Source organism: Fistularia commersonii, chromosome 27, assembly GCF_037954325.1.
Source record: "Fistularia commersonii isolate RoL2024-O1a breed Wild chromosome 27, RoL_Fcom_v1.0, whole genome shotgun sequence".
Lineage (NCBI taxonomy): Eukaryota > Metazoa > Chordata > Actinopteri > Syngnathiformes > Fistulariidae > Fistularia > Fistularia commersonii.
The window spans coordinates 7577552-7604332 of record NC_141310.1 but is presented as its reverse complement, the minus strand read 5'-3'; the positions used below and the strand labels follow the sequence as shown (position 1 = coordinate 7604332).

Below are 26781 nucleotides of genomic sequence, written 5' to 3'. Positions count from 1 at the left end.
GCATTTATAAGTGCATATTTTTGCGTATATATGTTTCTATATTTATGTATCTATATATAGATATATGTAGTATATGTTTACACATATGAATATATACACACATATATGTATTTGTATTTATACTTGTGTCTGCATGTATACATATGCGCATTCACATACACACATACATACATGTATATATATACATATGTAGATATATATATATATACACAGACAGACACACAGGAAATGAGGGAGGGTTGGCTAAACAAACGCCACAAAGCCAATGTCAGGTGAGAGAATAAGAACAAATGCTTTTAGACTGAAAGTTTATTAGACTTCGTGTAAAATTATTACAGTTCCAAAATGCAAATAAATTAAAATGCAAAGACAGTTCAGTTATTTAAAATGACAATATATTGTTTTGAATCACTGTGCCATAGTCAACGCTTAAGTCCCAAGATGTATCACAATAAGAAATACATTTAATCATTGTAGAAAAACTTCGCCTCTCGATCCGCAATGGTATTTTATAATAAGAGACAATTTATCAACTGTAACTGAGCATGGACTTCCTCATTTGGTTGGTCAACTTTTAGTTTTGTAAGCAATCACAACTTGCAAGAATACCGACAGTTGCTGTAGGTCCAGTAAAAGATCAGTGTGGGCACATTTACAGTTGGGTTGCTTTAAGGAGCTGATGAGAGGAAGATTAATCACCAGAATGGACAAAACGGGAGCTCCGGGGGTTGGGGGGGCAGCACTGTTATGTCAGACGGCAGACGCAGCTGTGTGTCTGAATCCAAGGCCAAAGAGTTCATTGGTTTATTGAGTTTGTGTAAACTGAAGAGGTAGACGAGAAAAAAAAAAGTTGTCTGGGATTGACATGGAAACACTTTAGTTAGTCTAACTTATGAGTGTGTTTGTGTGTATATTTGTATATGAGAGTGCTGCAAAAACACTAAATTATGATGGCTTTGGGTACTATGTATTTTCAGTTTTTGGAAAAAGCCCCAGTAGTTTGGCTTTGACTTTATTTGATGTGTTTTTTCAGATCATGGTTGTATGTGTGGATATGCTTGTTCATAAAGACACATGCCTGTTAATGCATGTGCATCAGTAGAGAACATCAGGGTGAGGTAGGTACACTGGGTAAAGGAGTAGTACAAGAAAAACAAAACATTTGTAGCATGAGATCTACTTATCAAACAATATAGGCCAGAATATGTAAAGCAAAGAAGCTGAATACAAATTTGACACTTTGGGTAACTTTACGTCTGAACGTTAATACAAACGTGATAAAAGCCTGTACAGAAGCTATTTAGGTATCATGTCAAATGTATTTGTAGAAGATGAACTCTCACATACAAAAAAAAAACCTTTTGGTCTTAATACCTAACTAAAACTATACACCGTGGAGGTTGCACTGCAGTGATGGGCTTTACTGTGTTTCTGTCACAATATTATATTGCTCAGCTTGAACTGCCGTCAATGTCATATGCTGTACAGATCATGAAATCTAGGGCAAATCAGTGATTAGGAGCTTTACTTGATGCTTCTGTGTATTGCATGATTTCATGGCTTGAATTGGTTCACTGACAACTGGCTATGACGCGATGCAGATAAATGACTTTCCCATCTGTCCAGCTGATTCATCTGTGCATAAGAAGCATTGCTAACATGTTTTTCAAACAGCTCATCAGTGGATTGAGCTAGAATAAGTAACTGTGCATGCAAGTGCACGTTTTCCTCGATAAGTGCACCAAAGGTATCATTTCGATATCACCCCACTAGCGTTCTGGTATTATACACAAACACATGGTCAAATTAGTGTTTAAGTCATTTATAACCAATCACTTACACGCACACAAGGAAAGTGACCCTTTCAGCACATTTTCACAGTATAAAAATATTTCACTAGAACACAAAGAGGTCCACAAATTCACATTAGGCCCATATTTGTCTCTGGAGCCCCATAAAGATACATATAATCCATTAAGTCTAAGACAAACAAGTTGGGAAATATTCAAGTCTCGGTTCCCACTAAGACTGGTTATGTTTGTATGTGAAACTGCCATACAAAATTTTGAAAGCTGTATTTGATACCGTTAGCAATAATGTTCATTTCAGTCTATCTCTAAACTGTAGTCTGACACCAGATCTGAAATGTTTTGTTCTATGACATGTCAGTCTTCTGTTCAGCACCAGCTGTGGCTCAAGCCAACCTTTCCCTGAATCATATCCCGTGATGGAAACAAACAAACAAAAAAAAAAATCAAATATTGAATTACCATTCCTTCTTTTATGTCCATGAAGTGAGCTTGTTGCCATATTAACAACACATTCATCACCACGGCACTCGCTGGGACTGTTTCATGGGGAGACAAATTGCAAAATACACAGAAATGTGTATTAACCCCTGGAAATTTTCCCTAAAAATGGCAGACATCTTCTTGTCAAAAATTTCCTGTGAGATTCTTAGGCGCTGGTGCCATCATTCTCGGTAGCCCGGCTTTCACTTACTGAAGATCCATGTGTGATAAGGGTAGTTGGGGGTTCAGTTATATCCCTCTGACTGCTGTGCTGTGAGTGGCTGTCTATTTGATGGAGGCTGCTGTGAGTGGAAAGTGGGTGGTTGAGCCCTGGCATGCTGCCATGGAAACTGCGCTCTTCAGTGCCTCGGTACACCACAGTGTCGCTTCTGAAGAGATAGGATAAAGAGAAGAGAGGAATGTGGTTCTCACTTTTGGACAAAGACAGCAGGAGTTCTCTAACTTCCTGTTTTTCTACCTTTCGTCACATGTGCGTCGCAGGCTGCCATGGTAACTAGCCTTACTGTGGACACTGCTTGCTTTGCTCCTGGTGGAAGCAGCATGTCCATGGTGGGATCTAACTGGTTCATCAGGGTCATCAAGGACAGCCAGATGGGTGGATGAGGCATGGGTGGATGTGCCCTAGAAGAAGACAATTCAATGGGACAATTCACTTAGGCTGATGTAAAATGTTCAGGATCATATTTATGGATTGCATTGTGCAGTGTCAGCTATTTTAAAATGTATATTATTCATTCCTTCAAGTCAGATAGGCCCGATTGAGCTGGTTTGGACATGTACAGAGGAGGGAAAGCGAAAATATTGGTAGGAGGATGCTGAGATTGGAACTGCCAGGCAGGAAGCCTTGAGGAAGACCAAAGAGCAGATTTATGGATCGAGTGAAAGAGAACATGAACTTAGTGGCTCTGAGAAAAGAGGAAATTAAGAAATAGGGTTAGATGGAGACAGATGATTCTGTGTGGCAACACCTGAGGGGAACTGCGAAAAGGAAAAGATAAAACTATCTTTATTAAATCAACAGGGTGATGATTATATTTATTTTTTGAGTCAGAAAAAAAACCCATCTAATTGCTCGACTCAGGAGAAGAAGGCAATGCAGGCTAATGGCATGTTAATGGACAGTACTGAATAAAACAGCTATAAGACTGATGTTTGCAGTCTTACCTGAGTGGATGTTCCTCTTGACTTTCTGATGACAGGGGTGTTTGGTTCACGCAACAGAGACTGGGCAAAGTCTGGTTGCTCTTGCAGCACCTGACGGGACTCATTTACCCCACTGCTGTATAGAGAGGTGTACGAGGGAGGCAAAACAGGGGGGTGTAAGGAGGGTAGACAAGAGATTTGAGAAAGGGCAGACAGAAGGGGCAGTGTAAACATGGTGCACAAAGAGGTTGTGGAGTGCAGAGAGGCAAAACAGCCGTGTGGTAAAATGAGGAGGCAGAGCCAGATTGGAGGGGGTAGAATAAATGATGAAAGATAAGACAATTAATATGCTACTACTAAGGAGACAAACTATACCTTTACATCACCAAAGAGACACACAAAGGATATTAAGTAACATTTGGTTAGTTCTTATCATAGTTTTATATTTACTACTTTCAATTCTACCTCCGTGACAAGTTTCACACATTTCTTCAGGAAACCTAATCTCTCTTACTCTTTCCGTCTGCGCCCGTGCAAGAAGCTAGCCCATTCAAAGCAGGTCTTCTTGCTGCCCACCCAGAAAACAGAGGGAATCCCCACCACCAACATCATCAGGTATTTTATGAGAAACAAAGCCATGGCTGGCCGGCTTGTCTGCTCCACCTAGAAGAAGCAGGACAGACATTGGAAAAAATAATTTTCTTAATATTATCATATATATACATATATATATATATATATATATATATATATATATATATATATATATATATATATATATATATATATATACATATATATATATATAATGCATACAATTCAAACAAATGCTGTTGAGGGGGTTCTACTTTATTTATGTATAAAATCCCTGTGGGATCAAGAGAGTGAGATCAGTTAATTAATCTTAGACATAAAACCTACCAGTACTGCATTACTCCAGTTCAAAGCAAGCATTTTGTCAATCAGATAGGACAGACGCATTATGAGGTGGTCTAAAACATTCATTGATGACAAATGTTTAAAGCTATTTGAGCAGCAATAGGGTTGATGTGTTGGGGAATTAAAAACCATCCAAATGCTTGTAAATGTGTGAGTGGCGAGTATCTCAACTCAGCCTTGTAGCCAGACGGGAAGGCTACGGTGTAACAGGAAATGTAAACCAGAATGAACATGTTTCATGCAAGGTCTTACAATGGACCAGTCAGATCCCTAACACCATAGAAAAAACTTGTTGTATTGAATGGCATTGCAACTATGCTCCTCATTGTTTCTGTAAAGAGTGGATATTTTCTGAATATAAATTTTAGACTCCTACTGTGTGACAGGTAAACTAATGTGAGGGTGTGTGTGTGTGTGGGGGGGGTGGGGGGGCGCGTCAGCAGGCACATGTTGGTATAGCATTTGATGAAATATCTTTTGTAGACTCTAAAAGAGTAAATTTCAAAATAATCTGTCAAGATTCTTTGTCCATCTCCACCTCATTTGAATCTTTCACAGGTCATATTTTTTTCTGATGATCATTAATAGATTTGCTGTGAAAAAGCCTGGAACCATGGTAAGTGACATTTACCATCTGGTGCTTGGAGGTTAAGCCGAGATAATTAGCAGCATGAAGAAGGAGCCATAATGACAACAGGGACTGAGGGAAACACTGAGAAATTTCCCACGAATAGCTGGAAAAGAAAGGTCAAGTACTTGAGAAAAAAGGCTGCTGGTAGCTCATTTTCTCAAGCCACTATCCACTGAGAGCTGACAAAACACTATGAGGACACAGAGCCCTTAAATGTCCGAACTTTAAGTTACAGACATGGAATTGCTAAATCCATTTAAGCTTAAATGAAATTCTTGCTTGAAAAGGCACTATTTAAAAACAATAAAAACATCACACACCATGTTATATTGCTAAATGGTTATATTTAGGGGTAGAAAAAGTTAATTTCCCACACACTTGGATGCCCTTAACTTTAATGCAGGACACTGTATGTTCCACAAGAGGGCAGTAGTTGCCAGCAGGTTGTTACTCTTACCTGGGGCCTGAGGACGATTGATTCTGCCATTCTTTCATTTCCTGTCAATGAATATTCTTTACGTAATGTCTCCATTGATCATGTTGGAGCATTTTAAACTATTTAAGCAACTTTCAGGCTCATAGAAAAGAGCTCTGGTTCAACAGTAATACCTTCTAGAGTCGGAGGAGTTAAGACAACAAAATTTTATGCAGATTAGAGAAACAAAACTCTTATATTCATTTTATTTAGCTAATCTCATCATGGCTGAGATGAAGTGACTTGTATTGAGAGATTTACAAAATTACAAGCCTCAGGCCTTCAACAGCTGCAGCCAAAAAAACACAAGAAATGTAACTACCTGAACTTTTACAATACCCGTAGAGTGTTTCATTAATCCACCAACACGTGTACCTTTTATACAAACACGTTTACATGCAAACTTCCAGCAGGCCAAAGATCAAATGACAAACGGCAATACTGAAATTCCAGAGCTACAATAGAGAGGCTGCATTCATAAAGATCATACACACCGAGTTTCACAGACAGGCAGACAGACACATACACACTTCCCTCACAAGTAACATTAGCATTTGCACCTGCCATCAAAAACTCAGATAGATGGTCAGTCACAAAGAAGGTTTCACTTCTCTCCCTAAATCACGATACTATCTATTTCTGTCTATGCTATATATCAAAAACATAAATGTCTGTAATTGATGCAAAACATCTGATTGAGGGGAAAAACTCAGACAATACTTCTATGTTGGTGTGATTTAGTAGAAGATAAACACGTAGTATTAATTCACTTTCTTCTTCCTTTTTTTAAGATGTAAGACTAAAACACAAAACATCCATCACTCTTCATAACCACTACAAAGACCTTTTAGAGTTCGGGAAGCAGAGCATGACTGAGCAAGCCCTGAGCAAAGACAGAGGGAGTGAGTAAGAGTGGAGGATAGGGAAGGAAGACAGGGAAGTGTGTGGGAACCAGCAGAAAGAGGGAAAGAAAGCAAGTAACACTGATGGTGGTTTTGTGTTGAGTTGATCTTGAGAGTATTAGTTGAGCTAATGATGCATACAGCACTCCTCAAATACCTGTTCACTCAGCTGCTCAGATGCAACAGCCATCTCTCTCCCCTCTCCCCCTCTTTGACTCCCATGCACCATGTCTGTCTCTGAAATTTCCATTAAATCATACTGAGAAGATCTTCATAATGCATGATGCATAAATGTCTACCTTTGTCCTCCAGTTCAGTCAGACACAACTGTTCATTAATGTATCATGGAAATTTAATGGAGAGAGAGTAGTTAGCATTTCAAGGATTTCATTACGGTCACATCTTCCTCATTATATTATCAATTTAGAGCTCTAGTACTCTAGTACTGTATTAGATACACTTTGATTTATTTTTCTCTTCATTTTTCTACCTTGTAGGGGCAGGGGATGTGATAGCGCCTGCAGTTCTCCTCCATCCAGGTCGTCTCCCAAACGTTCCGGTAGGTGTGCTCATAAACATAGCATCCAATAACAGTCAGCAAGGGGACAAGGTAGAGCACAGAGAAAACACCCATTCTGATCATGAACTTGACCAGTTTGGTCTGATTTTCTTTCTCGAGAGGGATCTCCATGCGAACGCGGTTCAGGGCCACGATTCCCACCAATAGGAGGGAGACACCCACCTGAAGATGGAAAGAAACAAATGAGAAGTCTGGGCCCCAGACAGTAAATGATTATCACTGACAGAAAAAAAGGCAACTATTCATCCATCTCCTTCTTAATGTTTCAGCCAACACTGTAGACTTATGTTATTTTATCGACTATCTGTTCATCAATTCATCCATCCTGCAATCCAACTCATTAACTCTTTCATCCATCCACACTCATTTATCTTCTAACTATACTCACCGCCACATTGAGGCAGAGTGGTGCCAGAACAAACCACCTCAGGGCATCCATGTCATACAGTCCTATGAAACACACGCCACTGATTCCATCACCCTCAATTTTGTTCAGGGCCAACAGGGTGACAGTCAGGGCCCCTGGGAGACCCCAAGCGACAGCATGGAAGAGGAGGGCTTTTTTCTCAATGGCCTCGCTGCCCCACTTGGGCACAGCTGCCAAGAACCAGGTGATGGTAAGCATAACCCACCACATGCTGCCAGCCATGGTGAAGAAATACAGGACCATGAAGAACAAGGTACAGACCTGATACCAAAGCAAAAAAATTATGATTAATGAACAAGAAATCATTTGCTTACACAAGGAAAAAGGCATTCTGGAAAATGAGTGAAATTAAATGCTAATACATTGTTTTCTCCCAATACATTACTATAACTGCACTGGACAAAAATTGAGTATAATAAAATATGAAAAACAAACCAAAAAAAAAAAAAATCACTGACAAATAAAGCTGACTATCACAGGTATCTGGACGCACTGTGGACAGCAAAGTAAGAATTTCATTGTACAGGGAAACATGTTTCATGACTGGAAAAATGATGATAAACAATTTGAATTTCTTGAGCAGAACTTGCAAAGTCTGCAGACATTCATGCCGCTCAAGCCAAGCGTACATTCAGTCCTAAAACATGGTGTGTCTTGAGATCAGCTTCACACATCAGGAGGGCTTTTTAGAGACTTAGATCTGAGTTGTGGGGAGCCATTGCAACCCTTTTTCAATTACTTTTTAATGTTGATATTATTTGGCTGTTGCCACAGAGTTTGTTATTGAAAATAATAGAATATATTATAAGCAGAATATAATCTCCTAAAAGCCGATTAGTGAGTAAATAATGACTGAGTTTTTATTGCTGAGTGTAGCATTATTTTAATGATATTTCGAATTGCTACTTTTTGGTAATGGCGTAATTTCAATTTATAGTTGTTAAACTGAAGCTCTCACCTTGTTGTGGGAGCCCTGTGTTATGGTAGGGTCTCTGAACTGTGCAGGGGTTACAGAGTTGCATGCTACTCTGTCTTCCAAAAGGAACCCCAGGAAAAACACCAGTGACACCATGACATAACATACAGCATAGAAGATAATTGGCCTCTCGGGGTATCGGAATCTGAAGAACAAAACGAATGGTTTTCTGTATTATTTGTTTCAAATCCCAAAAGGAATAACAAAATCATATAAAATCATTCAAACCTGGTAACGTCGATGAGAAAAGTCAGGAAGGTGAACAATGTTGCGGAGAGACAGACAATTGAGATAACTCCAATGAAGTAACGTGTGAAAGTCACCTCTTGTTTACTAAAGTACATGGAAGGACAAGGAGCAGAACAGTCCTTCCTGCCCATAAATGTGTAACCCAAGTCTGGTTCGATTTTTAGCTCTCTAGGGCACCAGAAACCATAGTCTCTCTGGACAGTCATGGATGCCTGGTCAGTGGTGTCAGACTCTGTTAGCAGATCCTCTGTACGAGGATAAGGTTCATCACAGTCTGGAAACCTGGGAAAAAGAAGATGTAAGACAGATCATGTCATTTATTTGACAATCTCCTGAGAAGGAAGAATCCAATAAAAATGTTAAACGAAAAACATACACTTAATAAATGTTAAAAAAAAAGCAAGAATACTTTTACAGACATGTTGGTACTCTGTTTCCAAACATAAGCCTTTGTATTAAGTCACAATCGAAATCACCTGCTACACTCCATGTCATCTGGCCAGGTGACTCCAAATATATTCATTAGTTTATGACAGTCTTGCTTGGCCCGCAGGCAGAGGGATCTACAGGGCATGGAGACATGTCCATACACAATGCACACCGGGGCATATAGAGCACACAGAAACATCCTCAGGTCAGCACTGCACACCAGGTTAACCATGGGATGAAAAGGCTGCAAGGAAGGGGAAAAAAAAAGTCAGATTACTGATTTTGAATAACGTTTGCTTCATGATCAGTTCTTGTATAAGAACAGGTAAGAAGCAGGTGGCGACTATTTTTTATCAATGTATCTAATATTTTTAAATATCAGTATCAACCAGTTTGATATGATTCTGTTGACAACTTTGTGGGTGCAAATACATAGAGAGAGTTGAAGAAGGTTCTTGAAAAAAAACATTTACTTGCAACAACTTCCCACACTATTTTTTGCCTAAAAGACACAAGTATACCTTTCAGATACTGTATTCATCAAAACTAAAAAAGACTTAGTAAAAAACCAGGACTATCCTGAGCATATTCAAAAGGTGTTTCTTTTAGATGTCCTTTTTTAAAAATGTCTGTCTGATATTTTTGACACCATCCATACATAATTATACATGCAACCATCTATTCAGGGGATCTTCTACATCGAAACTGAAGTTTCAAAGAATAAAAACTTTTCATTGTTTTTGATTTAGGTTAAAGTAGTTGATAATGATCAAGCAATTATTTTTATTGCAGCTGTTGAGCAAAGAAGGTTAGTTGAGTAATGGTGTGAGGATGAGCATGCTACACTAAGAGTAGACCCCAAGCAGTTGCAGCCCACTGACCATGTCTAATCAGTGCATTCAGCAGAGTCTCTCATGTCTCACAATATTACAATTGAGGTGATGGCAGTTATTGCCCCTTGTCTTATTATAAACTAATGCCAACATCTCAGTGTCATAGAGGCCTAACAGAGGATTCAACTTTTCTAATTTTTGTGGAATTTACCAAACACTTCACTTACATTTTGGTCAGTCTATTATGGTACTGTTTAAAATACATTGTTTTATCATGTTCATCACTAATGGACCAAATCTTGCCTCTAACGTTATTCTTAACTATTTGGCAATTGTATGGATGCATTGTAGCTGTTGGCATTTATAGAATAAAATACTTAAAATTGACATATGAGAATGATTTATAACATTAGGACACGCACAAAAACATAATTGTATATAAAAAGAAAAAGTGACGCACATTCAGAAGCTTAACATGAAATCATCTATTCAGTTTATGGTCATATAATTTTGCTGCACCAAAGCTCCATTTACAGAGGGGACAGAAAAATGAAAGCAGAGCCATGAAAAGCAATGGACAGAAAGTAATGAAACTTAAGTTGACCGTGCATAACATGGGAGTCAGGATGTGTGTGTGTGTGTGTGTGTGTGTGTGTGTGTGCGCATACGTGTGTGTAAAGTATGTTTGATAAATCCAGGGTACTTTCATTGATTGCTCACAACAAAAGCTACACTGCACACTTATGGGGCATATGAGTGCATTCGTGCAAACACACATATCAGTGCATGCGTGTCTTTTGTGCATGTTTGCGTGTCAGACGCCGTTTGTATGTTTTGATCGTTCTCAATTGCTGTGTTCTAGATCTGCACATGTTCCACCAGTAAATATGTGCAGTGGTGCATGATCTGTGACACAGTTTTGAATACTTCACAAACCCAAGCACTATGGCACTTACAACACTCAGCTTCATTCAATTATTCACAGATTTTACAACAAATTTTGCTACCTCCTATGCACGCAACTTTACACTATTCTAGAGCTGAAAAGTGAAAAATCAGTGGGGCATTAGAATCAAATACTTTGTAGTCCTGACTGAAAGAAAGAAGACGCTTATACATAAAGCTCTGACCCTCCTTGCATTGGCAGAAATAGGGATATATTAATTAAATTAGTTTGTTTTCTAACTTTCTTGTGGACTTGTCTAATTTTTTTCCAAGTATATGTAAATGTCGGTTTTAACAGAGAACAGCGGTTGACAATTTGAAGAAAAAAATTGCTTCGTGCCCTCGATATTTAAAACTATAACATCCTATAATCTCTATAAAATACTGCACTGTGTCTCAGCAAAGCAGTGGAAATGTTGGCCAGCCCTGCTTCTACAGCCATACCTTTGAGATGTATTTGTGAAAAAAAAAAAAAAAAAAAAACGCCAGTGGTCCTCCCAATAATATAAACCTTGGACTCTGGAAGCTAAGACTGGGCTAGAGAACACCAACAATTGTCGACGGTGGGGAATTACTGAGTCTTAAGTCTTTTTGGTTTAATCAAATGCTTGTTGAAATTTGCATTATCTCAGATATGACAAAGCTACAAAATTTTCTTTGACATAAGCAGGTACATATTATACATAGTGTCTAATATGTAAATTACAATTAAAAAGGATACTGTTCTGCAAACTACTTTCAGCAAATTCTAAAATCTGTGACTCTCTGCTCCTGTCCAGGCTTTCACTCTTACATTTGTGCATTGTGCCTGAGGCGACACTTAACTGAGTAGTGGCTGCTTTTGAATTTATATCAGGGTTTCTCAGTCGTCGCAGAAATGGAACCTTCCTTCATGTCTACTCATACGAACTCAAGCAGCAAATATGTGTGTCTTCCATTTTGCCTGTCCCCATTCTGCCCATTTCTCCTCAGCAGCCAGGGTTGTGTATGTTTCTGTTGTGTCATTCCTGTGACAGAAATTAAGCTATGTCCTAGTTATTGCGTTTCCCAATGTGGGATAGTGCAAATATCTGTGCACAATTATTCTGACAGTGATGGCAATTGCTCCACATCTCCCCTCACAAAGAGAATATTGACATTAAGTGTCCTAACAGGCAATCAGCTTTCCAAGGCTGCATACTAGATGGAATTGTTGGGCATTTTGTAGTCCGTTGTTGATGAAAGAAAAACAGGCCGAAAAGGCCAGAAACCTAGCTTGAGGGAAGAATCAGGCTCCACCAAAACATGGAAAAATGTCAGATGATAAAACTAAAGCAAGACTAGAAGTAATGACATTAAATAGATTTCTTTCCCTCGGTGATTTGTACTTAATTTGACTTAGCGTCATATGTTTTCAGTATTTGCTTACTGAGAGCCTTGATGTGTCAACGTTTAATGCTAAAGCACGAAAACATAATAAAAGTAATCTGTGATATGCATGTGGATTTTCTGGCTTCCCTACATCATTAATTTAAAATGATCAACTAGCAAATTAATTCCCTAAACAGAATTTGAGGATAGCAATACTATCAGCTGATGTCTCTTCACATAATTATATATATGGGCCCTTGACCAATATTAAGCTTAATTTGTCAACTAAACTTTCAATAGTAATAATTTCATAACCCATGTGTAGCCTGACTGCTGTGTAAGAGCTAATGCACTGCTGTATTAGATATGCTATCCCAAAAGCGTTATGGAAGGGTGATCATTTACTGTTGTACATCCTTCCATTGTCTACCTCTTATTCTACTCAGGGCTGTGGGGAATGCTGGAGTCTATCCCAACTGCTAATGGAGGAGAGGCGGGGTACACCCTGGACTGGTCACCAGTCAATCGCAAGGCCACACAAACAGACAACCATTCACTCTCAATAGTACATTTGGATAATTTTCCGAACTGCATGACTTTGGACTATGGGAAGAAACCGTAGAAAACCCATGAAGACTCGAGGAGAAAATGCAAACTCCACACAGAAAGGTCCCCTGTCAGAATCGAAATAGGGTCCTTTGTGCTATGAGGCTAAACCGCTAACCACTGAATACATAGAAAATCTGGATTTTAGCAAATATATCAAAAGCAAACTACTCCAAACTAGCTTCTTAAATTGCTTCCAAACAACCCACAGAAAAATTCAAATAACAGATCATGAAAAAGCATATGTATATGTTGGGTTGTATTATTTAGATAGGCAACTTGGAGCATTTGGGATGAGAAGCAGGTTTGGGTTTTTGACTTAGGAAAATGAGGAAATAAGCCCCTGACTGGTCCACCTCCAATTCAATGGAGGGATTAAGTTTTTCTTTCCTCCTGCTCTCTTAAAATTTAGGGGGAGGAACAGAGCAAGACAGGGTGAGAGAGAAGCAGAGGTTTCAGGGGGAGCATAGAAGTTTAGAGAAATAAAACATGGGTGCAGATTCATGTTAATGCATGTTTTAATGGTTTTACAAAACAAGGGTCAGACATTGATAAATTTGTGAGGAAGTCAAAGCACATATGTCCGTTTGAACACCACTGTGTGGCATAGAAATAAAAGCTCTTTTCACATGTTAAAAAAAAATTTAAGATGAAAACAGTCCTGTGACAGTTAAATAGTAATGTTACAGAAGTAGAATAAAAGATTCACTGTTTCGTGACAGTTCACAGCCATCATTACATATGAGTTGTCACATACTGGGAACCTGGTAGTCCATTAAACATCCAGTATGCAATGCGAACATTCAAAGTGGGATAGGATTGCACTGATTTTGGTCAAGCCTAAACAAAAGACACTGGGCATACCTAATGTGTCTGTATTTTTGGCAAGATGTGTGTATGTCTGTGTAAAGAGATGCTTACAACAGCTGTGGAAAATCTAGTCATCCAACTTTCCAGAAAAAGGAAAAAAAAAAACAACAAAATAACTCTGAGAGACACTGTCAATTGGAGGACTGGGGAGAAGCAATGTTGGAACATTGGTGAAAAAATGGATCGGAACAGAGAATAATGGTGCTTTTCTGGGAGACTTAAGAGTCAAGGGGATTGGAAGGGTTTTTTGAGAAAAAGAACCTGAGACATACACACACACTTCCTGAAACTGTCTCCAGCTTTGTGTTATTGTCAGATCAAGGTGACAGGCCTGATCTCTAAAGAAAAAAAAACTCTAATCTGCCAGCAATACCTTCTTCAAAAAGACTTTTAGCCACAGTTGTCCAAGTTGCCTCCACTCTTTCATACAGAAAAAATATAAAACTTTTTCTTCTTTTAAGGGGTTGCTGCTGCCAATATTGCTGTATATTCGCCTAGTAATACAGCACAGATTGGTGTATATTCACCTTGTACAGATGACTATACAGCAATCTGTGGTGTATGACTTGATTATGATGCATTCTAGTAGCAGTCATTTTACCAAGGACCTCTGACATCCACTGTTAATTGTGGGTGTATATATGTATACACACACACACACACACACACACACACACACACACACACACACACACACACACACACACACACACACACACATATACAGTATATTTACTCCTGTTGAGGGTCATTTTTAGCATTTATGCACACTTGCTCATAGCCTATAACATATTACAACCTTTAAAATCCTTTAAAACTGCAGATTAAATGGACTAAAATGTTGATCTTTTAATACAATATCAGAAGAAATTGAGAGAATCATTTCATCCATATCTCTTTTATATTCTTTCTAGGCTTTTGCTACTTAACCTTCCCAAAGTCTATCTGGACAAATCACTTCCAAATGCACTGTTTTTTTCTCTGCATCACACTACCACTCACATTCACAGTAGGGTGAGAGAAAAAACAAAACAGTCATGCCCTGCAGGACTAGTCAGAATGCACCCGCTCTACGTCAGTTAGCTATCTATGAAGTTTTTGCAACATTTCCTCCTAGCTGTCTTCTTTTTGGTTCAGCCTCACACCACTCTATAGTGCTATTTTATTACCTCAAACTCAAACAATTAGTCGTGTTCTCCCACACTACAGCAGTTCAAATGAATTGTAGTATCCACTCTTACATTTAATGAGCATGTAACAATTATTCATCAATTTCTGTCGTCCTCCTCAGCTTCCCCCCTTGTGCCCTCTTTACAAAAAATAAACTTTTTCTGTTACGGTTGTTTCTAGTCTTCAAATTTACTAACTGAATTGTATCAGCTACGCTTTCAGGATTACAGTACTGTGGCTCACGCAATACAATTGTTCACCTAGATAAATTCACAGCAGACACTATTTGCCCATATTCTCTGTCCTCTAACCTTCCTGTGAGAGACAGGTGTTGGCCCTGAATTGATGAACTTGGGCAGAATATGCTGCTTTCATCCCTCATCTCTAAAAAGAAGGGGCACCCTTCTCTCACACTCGGTCTTTCATTTATATGCTCATTTATCCATGTCCATCCATCCTTCAGTCAGAAATCAGACAAAGCCATTAATGGCATTCCCCTTCACGTTTATGTCCCCTCCTCCTCCTCATACCATCTCCTTTCTCCTGTGTTCATTGCCTTTTTTCCTTGCCCTCCATTTACTATTGGAAATTACACCATTGTGCATTGTCCTCCTCTGTGGCGATGTTCAGTCATACAGAACATGGTGATTTCTTGTCGAAATCTTCTTGTCCCTTCTTCAGGTTCTTCAGAACTGAAGAAGCCTCTCAGATAAGGTGTGAAACGTTTTCAAGTGAAGAAATTCAGGTGCAGTTGCCTTGACAAGAAGATTTCGACAAGAACATGTCCTCCTCCTTTTCCCATTAACCTCAACATTCATAACCTTCCGTCCTCTTTTGTTTTTGAAATTCAGTATTTTTCATTTGTTCAATGTTGTTTGTTTTATCATTTACTATATTTACTATTACTATTTACATATTACTACATTTACTATAGATAATTCTTCTGTATGCTTTGGCATGCTCAGTAATTCCCATCTTAATACATTCATTTTATGTTAATAAAAAGAAATTTCAAATCATAAACCACAACATTATCTGTTTTTTCTCAGTTAACCCATTTCTTCTATAACTATTTCCCGATTATCTTTTATTTATTATCTGCTTAGAAGTCTCTGGTTAACTTATCAACATGGGCTTTTTAACTTTGTCCCCGAACATTACCTGTAAACTTTTGTAGTGTGTTCTATCTTTTAAGACAAGTAAACTGACTTCCAAATATCTATGCTCACAAAACCAAAATACTTTGAACAAGCCCTGTTTCTCTTGATGATTTCATGGTATTTAAAGTAATTTTCCGTCACTATATAAATATAATGCTAAAATAATAAAGGTAATAATTGGTGTTACATTATGTTTCAGTGCTCTCATTTTTTTGCAAACTGTACATGCACATGCATACATGCACAACAATCACACCCATGTCAACACCTTTAATGTACCGGTATCTTGAATGATTGATGGATTAGGGAAACTGTTACCAGATTGGCTAGGTTTAATCATACTTGCCGTTGCCAAACAAGACACAAAACAAGACGTCTAATTTCAGAGATCCAATGAAATGTATGACTCGAGGAGTTTAAGGTTGCCTATTCAATGCTGCCTGCAGAGCAACATTGTATTCTTCACCCACACCTGGTTTCTAAATGATGTCAAACTAATCAATCCCAATGCCACAATGGATAGAAATTAAGTTCTTGCATAATTTAACCAAACCAATTTTAATCCTTAACTACCATTCTTATCCCTTCTCTTCTGTTTGGTTGCAAACCATGCACTCATCATCCCATTTGCTTCCCCTTCTTTTCTCCCTCCATTCTTTCCTTTCCTTCTCTGCCTATTTAACTACCATGGCAACAGGTGATGTGGAAGCTCTCACAGGACTTTGTCTCATTGAGGATAACAGCCACAACATGTGAGCAGACACACAAATAACCTGCTAGGACTCCTTTAATGGATGAAACCATCCAAAAAAGTATAGCAAACACTTCTGCACAAAGAGCTACACAGAGCGAGTGAGAAAGTTGGAATGACAGACAGTTGAGAAGCATAGGAAAGAGGGTCAAATGAAATGATAGAGATGTAGATGAGGAGCTGGAACACTGACAACAGAGCTGAATCAGATCGCACCCACGCATCGCACCCACGCATCGCACCCACGCACTTCCTCATATAATCCCAGCCACCTGTGCATGCTGATCTGCTGATAGATATGTCACAGGCTGAAAAAAAATAAGCTCTTTGTTTTATACAGACTCAAAAATATTGATTTGCCAACTGATAAAATGAAAGGAAAATGTGTTAAGTGATAATTATTAATTTTTTTCAGCGCAGATCAGTCTTTTGTATGATGCGGTTTCTTTGTTGCCCCGAAAGCATGGATGCATGGTCTAAACAACACTTAATTTTTCACATATCACATTAACAGTATGTGTGAGGCGAGCACAAATGAAAAATGTGCATTTTTTTCTTCTCTGATGTCAGCTCACTTTCCCCTTAGACGATATATGCTAACATTATTACTTGCTTGACAAACAGAACAAGCAACGGTATTCAACAATGAATGTCTGAATATCCTAATTAATGTGACTGACTTAAAGTGGGATTAAGGGGTTGTGACATTTTTTCTCTTCAAGTACAGTCAAGCTTGCAGGGCAGGGCTATAACACACTTAGTCAGCAGCTAAGGGTAAAAACTCTACTGAAAGGGAACCATGACTGTGAAAGTTTGACTACGGCAATGACATACTCTAAAATGACTAAATCCAAATATTACAGAGTTGATGTTCTCACACAAGTAACAGTTGTGTTACCTAATTTTGTCAAATAGAAGAACTGTTTGGCAAAAGCAATCTTATCCTAAAGCCCCAAATTATTTGTCAGGACACGGAGTATATTCCAACTATTTGCATGAAAACCAAACTGCTATAAATCCATGCAAAATGACTTAGGAGCTACTTTTGAAGAGTGCAAGTATGTGACTGGTTGAAGGCACAATTAGCAGTAGCATCAAAGCACTTAACGCTGCCACTGGTCCTGATCTGCAGTACACTGAACATATGAAAGCAGCCTCATGTTGAGTGGCTTTGCGTGAGAAGGGGATCAATGATGGCCTGTATGTTAGTTTGAGGTTGGGCTTAACTCTGAGGGTTAAACATCACTTACTCAGACCAAACACAAGTGTGAGTGTGTACACACACACACACACACACACACACACACACACACACACACACACACACACACACACACACACACACACACACACACACACACACACACACACACACACACACACACACACACACACACACACACACACACAGAGTTCCCATGCTGGGTCATGGGTTCAGATTAAGACCATAAGACTTGGATAACCTATATTTATGTGTTTTACCAGAGTTGAACACCATGGGGCTCCATTCAAGCAAATGGTTAGATGTCACCAAGTCCATGAAAAAGTCACAGAGGGGGAACAGTGTATGAAGGATACTAAGCAAGCCAAGAGATAGATTTGTTGGGTCACAGAAGGTTACAGGCATAAGTCTTTTTCATATTCAATTGCTGGCTTGGGCCGACTCAGAGCATCAACCTAGCACAGTATCTTCTCTAAATGTCTCAAAGGATTATATTTTGGAAAAGATGTTCTTATGATTCATTGAGTCAGAAGTGCCACAAGAAAAGCTCTATTAAAATCAGGTAGTAACAAACCAAAGATTAGAATGAATAAGAGAGAAGTGAAGCAGAATATCAAAGTATCACTGATATGAGTTATATGGCGTGTGTGTCTCTTGTTTGACCATTAATGGCTTTGTCTGTTTCCTTTTTGAAATCTAATATTCCTAATAAAACACAATACATATTTAAAATTATCTGTGTGTAAGGCTACAAGAGAAAACCTAATGGCATCCAGCAATACCACTTTTGCAGAGGGATAAATCATTGTGTTTAAGCCATTTAAAGTTTTAATAGTCTTTCTCAAATTCTCTCTCTTTAGTTGGCACAGTGAGGCAGGATAAGCAGAAGTGGGAGCTATACTGATGGGAAACTTCTGCCAGAAAAACAGCACCAAGCACTGCCTTTGTTCTGTGTATAAATAAATGATTGCTTCATTTGGGCTGGCAGCTTCAATAGACTGTCAGAATGAGCAGGATAATCTAGAGTTCAACTGAAATAAACAGGAACTTTTAAACTGGATGAGGACCTGTCCATCACCCTCAATGAATGGGGTAATCAGCCTCTTCAGATGCACAGAGTACCATTAACACATTCATGGTGCAGCGCAAAAGCATACCTTTAAAACTGTTTTTTTTTTTCCTTTCCTCCTCAAACACAAAAAAAATAAGACAAAACCAAACACATTTGACATAAACAAGTCCCAAACTCTCCAGACATGGTGAACTCACACTTGCTGTTGAGGGGACTTCATGGCCCAACAGTGGGCCTTTTACAACAGAGCAATTTTATTTTGAAAGACAGGGCCCCTTGCTGAGAAGCACAAACACCGGAGACAGTAGGGTCGAAACACTTTACCAAGCTTGCCAATCTTTAATTGTGTCCCTCTCTTAAGTCTCTCATTCTTTTATTATTGTCCTGCAGCAAACATCTTATTCCAAACACTTTGTCATGGTCTCCCCTGAGATCTTTGCCTTTCTAGACAAACCTGAAAATTGCTATTCACATTTGACAATTTTACTTATTTTTCTTACGCATAGTGAATTAATAATGAAAGATTTCCAACCTCTACCGGTACTATGTGTCTCAAGCTTTTGTTTATAGTTTAGTCCTTTAAACATTTTTTTCTAACGTTTATAAGGACTTTAAGAAAGTGAGTGCTAGATCACTTTAGGATACCAAATCCTGACTGACTTGTATTCCTTTAAAAACAAAAAAAGGAAAATAAATTAAATAAATTAACAACTCCAACTTAGTTAACCTGTCAGCAGATTAAAACATACATCTTGAGAGCCTTGTAGAACAAGAAAATGAAAATGTAATTGTCAACTTCATTTATCTTCCTCACAAAAATGACAATTCCTTGATGGAAATGTTTTTTTTCTACCCCAGAGTCATCTTTCATAGCAATCCCTGAAGAGAAAACAACATTACTTTGGTTTGATTATTTTAAGGAAGCATCAAATTCTTCCAAACCATATTAGCATCATGTTACTCTCAGATTTTCTTGTGTAACCAGACCTCTCCTGACTTAAAAAGCCAGTCTATGTTGATTATGCAGTTAAGTTTTGAGTTTAGATTACTGTGCTGCAGATATAATTTTCTTTAGAAAAATCCCCAGTTTCAATAATTGAGATGAGAGGAAAATGTGGTGGACAGAAATGGGTCTGCTGGGGGAGTTCTTGAGGACGCTTATGGCATAAAAATTGGAAAAAGCAAATGGCACACAGTGTATAAACAGACTGTTTTCTTGCTGTGCTGCCTCAATGTTTAAAGACATTGCTCACATTGCGCACACGGCTGCGCAGGGAGCCGACATAGCATGGCCGCACTTAAATCAGCAATGAAGAGAAGAAATTGAATCTTCTGATTAGCTTCATTGAAAGGAGGGTATTATCATAATTCTACTGGATTGTGGGAAAACTGCTAATGCCTGTACCTTTACCTAACATGGACTGGTATCGCACATACAAATTCAGAGAGTCAGATTTTTGTTTATTCAGCTGGAGAAAAAAAGGTTGTGGCACTTAATAGTCTTTCGTTTCAAGGGTTTGTGGAACGCTGTTTCATATGCAGACACAATTGCTATTCTATCAACAAAGAATTAGGCCCAATGTCTAATGTATATGAATTCAAATGTAAGGCCGCTACCTTATCTATAAAAATTCAAATGTTTGCTTTGTATATTGGAATGACTGAATTCCTGGATTTTATATATTAGGAGTATACTTGGCTTTTTAAACAGTGTCCATGTGCCCCTACCAGTCAAATACTATCAAACCCCTACTATGTATCCTCAGGGAGCCCTAACACACTGTGGCAGATGGACGTAGAGGGCCGCAATCTGACAAAAAGAACTTCACCATTCCCACCACCAGCCATTCTAAAGCAATTTCCCCTCTAACATTTAAGTCTCTCTCAGCCCTCTTTGCTCAGGTTTAATTGACTATTGTGGCAGATGGGGTGGTGGTTACTCTGTGGGAATCAATGTCTTCATTGTGGAATTGAGAGAGAGAGAGATTAGCAGCTAGTTAGCACTAGAAAGATGGCAGCTGGTACCATTAACCTCTCCTGTCACTCACTCATACATTGTATGAACTACAGTTGTGTATTCAAATACATGAAAGAGAAAAAAACCTCATCACAGCAAATCACTCAAACACTGAACCATAATCCCTTTGTATTGAAACCGTGCACACTGAGATGATCAGACTGAAACTAAGAGAGAAAGGATATTAATAAAATATTAGTGCACTATTCCTAGAATTAGAATATGGCTCAAAATGAAGGCATTCCATGCAGTGTATAACCTATAACTTGAAAAAATTTCAAAATAAAAATAGCAGTAATGTGACAGCTCGCTAGATGATCTATCTATTTTGCAGGAAAGCCAAGACAAGAAAAGCTTTGCCACTGGGAACAGCATACATTCATCATATGATCAGTCTCATAAAGTGAGCTGCCGACAACAGCTGCTGACAATGGCTCTGGTTTCATTAAGGTACTTGAAATCCTTCATGCCGATTAGGCAGTTGGTGTTTATTTTACATTTTGTTATAAAAATCAAATATTTCCAAACACACATAGGCAAATTTATAAGTTCTAGAAACACTCATTCACTTAAATATTATTAGATTTAAGGGTCTTATATTATGACAAAGCCATACTCTGTTCTCTCTGTGTGGCACATTTTAGAAAAAAAAACCCAAAACAATTGTTTCAGAAATATAAAAAATTAGGAAAATTGATTCTAAGTATTATATATAAAATTATTACATCAGTTAGACAAGTAAAACGCAATAGCTGAATTAGGGGTTAACTTCACTTTTGACAGGCTCCATCAGACCCCCATATCTCACAGAGAAAATATCACTAAATGACTTCAGAACAACCATATGTAAATATTACAAATAAGATGACTCTAACATTTATTCCGTCACCAAAAAGTAAAGGTAATAATCAGATATAGAGATCAAACGGAGATTAATCCTATTGTGTTACTGTGGCCTCACACATAGATTTATACAAATACTATTCTACTGAAATTGCATTTAAACTGCTGTATGTTCCTGCTGTTGTGAACAGAATGCACACATTTCTTTTTGTGTGCCTGTATTGAGGCATTACAATTGTCTCAATGATGGCTACTATGAGGAGTGTGTTAGGAAGCAGACTGAGCCAGAAAATGAATAGGTCTCGTGTTGCTAGTCACCCATCTTCAAAAAGCGGTCTCCTCTATGCCAGGAGGCTCTGAGAGTGTCAGTTACAAGGCTACTTCTTCACCTGGGTCAAATCAAGTTTAACAACTGATTCTTCTAGCAATCCCTGACAAGGCATGCTTTGATATGATGCTTGGGAATTGACTTGATTTCAACATTTTCAAAGTCTTTCATGTGCTGAGTGACACCTGTGACTATGAGAATGTTAGCACCCAGTTACATAGCCAGTGAAGAAATAAGTAAAAACAGTTAAAAGAAAATAAATTAAATATCCACATTCATTTAGTTGAGAAAGAGTAGTGGTATTCCCAACACAGTTTATCCTTTGCTTATTTTGACATTAGAAAAGTATAGATCACCCTTCTTGTTATTAGATATTTGGGACAAAGCATAGACAATAATTTAATAACTGCTTTAACAGTCTCCTGCTTGAACTTGGAAAATTACCTAAAATTCAGTCATATTTAATATATATGTTTTTTTTTTAAAACATCACAAAATTTAACACACAAGCTGCACCAACCCCAGATGGCTTCATCCAAACTCTTCTGCTTTTCAACAAAAGTAATCCAATATGCCAATGTTTAACAGCTGGAGTAAGATATACTTCAACTGTCTGTATTTCTATGGTCCTTCTGTGTTCTGCACAGTATAAACTACAGTAGAATGTAGTCAAAACATGGACTATATGCCTTTCACCCTCTGTAATGGGACTGAGATCTGCAGACATTTTGATCGATGAAGATTCCCACAGAAACATACACACAATGGCTTCCTAGATTAAAAGAAGTCTAAATAATATTGTAACTATGACAGGGTAGACCCTACCGGCAAAAATTTGATCAAGTTATTTGCATGCGATGTATATCATTTCAGTTAATTCAGGATACAAACCAAAATGGCTGCTGATTCTTAATTGTGCATTGCATATGGTCTAAGCAAATACATAATGCAGGTAATTACAGTCTAGCAATTGAGCAAAATCACACCGATTGTCTTTTGTCTCCTGGGAAAAACAAAGGTGTGGGAGGGTAATATAACAACATGATAAGGTGGGTCTACGATCAGGTACAATGTGTAACATAAAAGCTTTTTTCTTTATTCTTTGTGCTCCCATTCACATTCATAAATAGTCATGGGTGCTTCAGACTCACACAAACACCTATGTAGATCTACATGGGACAGTAACTAAGATGGAGTTGTAATATGAGGTAGATAGATCCACTGTCAGATGTCCTCACCTAATCCATTGCTCCTTTTAACTCTTGATTTTCCATGTCTTTGGAAATTAAACTATTGCATTGTAACAATATTACCTACAGTTTACGGCTATAGACTTCCAAATAGCCCAACAGCATACCCTAATAAAATGTTTAATTTCAATTGCTAACAATTATTATGTACTATTCTTAGAATACCTTCAATGAAGATGAAAAAAGAAAATATTGTACCAATAGGTAAGACTCAAAACTACTAATAAAAAAAGGTAGCTGAGCTGACCACCCTATTTTACGATTTATTATAACTGTCTGTAACTCATTTTCTGTTTTTTTAAAGGCATGCTGGTGGCGCAATCAAAAAGCCAAGCTCTGTGCATGAAACCAAGAAGGTAGCTAAATGTTTGGACTTTTTTTACATCTCAGATCTTTCTTCTGAGTTGCCAACTCGGCTTGTTTTATTTTAGACGTTGTCTGAAGGTGAAGTGTAAAATGTAGCAAACTGCTGCTTGGTGACTTATTAAATATGGCAACTAGTCGATTTGACTTGTTTCTTGCTCTCTAAACTTCTAAATACTATGTGATGTACTTTTTTTCCATAAACAATACATGTTCACCATAGCCATTGTCCAAATTTGCCATGCTCTTCGGCTGTGGTACACTACTGCATAATAGGCGCACTGCCTGAATGAAACAACTTACCTCCATGGCCAGTGCTGCTGTCTGCTGATCATAGTGATTGAGCAAATTGGGCATAAAGGTGGTGTTGTAAGGCAGATCCTGGCACATTCTCAGTCGGATGGGCTCACAGCTAAACTCACTGTGGCTCTCTATGGCCTCTATTTGAATGGACACAGTCGGAGTGACCAGAAAGAAAGCGAGCAGGAAGAGAGGAATGAGGACAAAGGAAAACCCCACAGAACATGTTTGTCTGCAGGACATCGCCGTTGTTTCAGAGAACCAGTCTTTTATACATTCTCTTGGAAGTGATGGCTGCATTTTTATGTTGGACATTCCTGCTGTGGCCAGGCTGTCTTGTCTTGATGACATTGACACCATGGATGAAGGTTTCTTCATATTACAGGCAACCTGGTTCATTATCAGTGGTGATTCTTCCAGAGAAAAATAAAAATCCGCCTCCAGTTAAGAGCCAGATTCTGCCTGTGGACTACATGTGTCGAAGAAAGCCCCCTCAGCTCTCTGTCTAGCAGTGGGATGAGACAAGCCTGCATGAATGGAGCTGGTGCTTGTGTCAGTTCTCAAATTCACCAGCTGCTCAAGTATTTCCTCTTCTTGTTTAGATACACGAGGACTCAAAGCTCAAAAATCATCCTACTGGGTTTTTACAACTCCTCTGAAAAGAATTCCATGATGCGGTTCTTAAAAGAGTGAGGGTCTTTGAGAGACTGACTCCACTGGCAGTCTCTCCTTCGGGATCGTTGGGTTTCCCTTTGTCTCTTCCTCTCACAATCTTTTCCAGCAACACTTGAGGTTGAATCCACTGTGCATCATTTTGCTGCAGCTTTCTCCTGGGTCTTTCACATTCTAACGCCAAGTGAGAGTAGATTCTTCAAGCGAGTCCTGTGAGATAAAGAGAAATAAAGTCAAACAAATAAAAAAAGAGGCAAGCCTCATGGTCAATCAAGGTGATTTAAACTCCTTCAATGTTAAAGCAGCCTGTTGATTTGCAGACATTCTGTCCTTGGGGAAAAGCGTGTTGCATAGCCGAAATCTCTAGGGCAGTGTTGAAGCCGGTTAACGGGAGTGTTTCCCCGGTCGAATTCAAACGTTCAAGGCAAACAACGACAACTGCGGTCGGCTTTCTAGCTGCGGACGTGAAGAACGAATACACCTGCGGAGGATCCGGCACTCCCCCTCTCTCATGTTTGTGTGAGGTTGACCGGGCAACAGTAGCGCTCCTCCGCGATGTTTCACACCGTGGCTCGGTGTTTTTGCGACGGAACACGCCTTCAAGTTTTAATAGTGAAACATGGAAACGCACACAAGGAAAATCTCCTTTTCTCCCTCTCTCGCTCTCTGTCTCTCTCCACTTGCGCCAAACAGCTACCGCTCGACGATTGGGCGCAAGCTAACTTAACGACTTTTGTCCAACACCGACAGCTAGCGAACTAATCATGACGATATCAAAATGTTATATATATTTTTACAAATTATATGTTTACGAAATAAGAAGCCAGTATTTCCCCCCTCACCGGGAGAATTGTTAATTCTAGCAGGCATTAAGCGCCGGTTTCAATATCCTAGCATCTTGAAGCCGTGACAAACCACGGTCACCAGGAGCTATCAATCTTCGGAGCCGTGTGTGTGTGCGTGTGCGCGTGTAGCACCACAGCGTCTTCAGCCTTCAAGCACGCTGCTCGCGCACAGCTTTCCTTGAAAGCCCGTATAATACCTCGCTCATTCCGGCTAACCCGCTATTAAACAAGTCGCTGTTTGGCGTGTTACATTCCGTTGCTTTACAATTTTAAATGGTTTACCTTGTATGTGGAATAAACGAAAGAAATGAAAAAAATAAATAAAAATAAAAAAAAACATCGGTGCCGCCGTCCGTGTTCACTGCAGTACTTCGTTGTTCCACCGTTTGCAGCTGGTCGCCTGCAGCGTGCAGCCCGATTCGTTGTGAACGCGCAATAAGCGTGAGCGCGCAAACTGGCAAAATCGCTCCCTGGTCACCACATGCAGAAATGGACATTTAGTTTGGATAAAAATTGATTTATTTGTTTTTTTTAGCCATGTTTAGTTAAGATTTTGGCAAATTATTTGCCTGATATGTATGTTTGTTATTATTCATTCTATTTCTGATGCTGGAATAATAACAAATCAGTTTATCCAGAGTAATATGGGCCATAAATCAATGCTTGGTTTAAGTTACTTATAACATTTTCAACAAGTCTCAGATCTCTTTTTGAATTTCCATTGTTTCTTCATTTTCTCTAAATATGTACTAAATGGTTGTCATGCAAAGCATAACAATAACCGAGATTACTTTTCAGGGGTTTCAGCAGTGAATTTTCCCCAAGACTTTAAGTTAAAAACAGTATATTAGTACATTTTCTGTGCATTAACACAGCTAACTTGAAATACTGAACGATGTGACCAAGGTGTAGACTTTCACTTTTGAACTATGGGGTATCAGCTAAGTTTGATATATTTTTTCCTGCCTTCAGCTTTATTTACATTTGATAAGGACATGATGGGTTTCACATCAGCCAATTTGTTTCGAAACTGAAAACCAATGTTTTCGTTACCTTGAAAATATTGGTTTCCTTTTATATTTTGGATCATTATTCATTTGCACTGTTAAGTGTAGGAGTGT

The 26781-nt window shown here is 38.6% G+C and overlaps 1 protein-coding gene across 2 annotated transcripts; it reads right to left on the bottom strand.

Annotated features, from left to right (window-relative positions):
* Window positions 1-329: 329 nt before the first annotated feature.
* Window positions 330-26037, bottom strand: LOC147217946 (frizzled-3-like). Of its 2 annotated transcripts, XM_086175173.1 has the most exons (12): window positions 25943-26037; window positions 24147-25025; window positions 9111-9307; window positions 8614-8916; window positions 8368-8530; window positions 7371-7670; window positions 6893-7144; window positions 3970-4118; window positions 3477-3591; window positions 2770-2933; window positions 2503-2680; window positions 330-2347 (listed from the first exon to the last, which is right to left on the bottom strand). In XM_086175173.1, the coding sequence occupies exons 2-12, from the start codon at window positions 24540-24542 to the stop codon at window positions 2327-2329; spliced, it is 2238 nt and encodes a 745-aa protein (XP_086031299.1). In that variant the 5' UTR covers window positions 24543-25025; window positions 25943-26037; the 3' UTR covers window positions 330-2326. The 2 variants fall into 2 exon arrangements, with proteins under 2 accessions (XP_086031299.1, XP_086031298.1); XM_086175172.1 differs by having other exon boundaries at window positions 330-2680.
* Window positions 26038-26781: the final 744 nt, after the last annotated feature.

Bases quoted from the DNA above. Each gene is read 5' to 3' on its own strand.
- LOC147217946 (XM_086175172.1), bottom strand. From the start codon at position 24,542: ATGAACCAGGTTGCCTGTAATATGAAGAAACCTTCATCCATGGTGTCA. The intron at 7,671-8,367 runs GTGAGAGCTTCA...CTTTGGTATCAG, and splicing joins CACAGGGCTCCCACAACAAG to GTCTGTACCTTGTTCTTCAT. The intron at 4,119-6,892 runs GTAGAAAAATGA...TGCTTCTTCTAG, and splicing joins ACATCCCCTGCCCCTACAAG to GTGGAGCAGACAAGCCGGCC.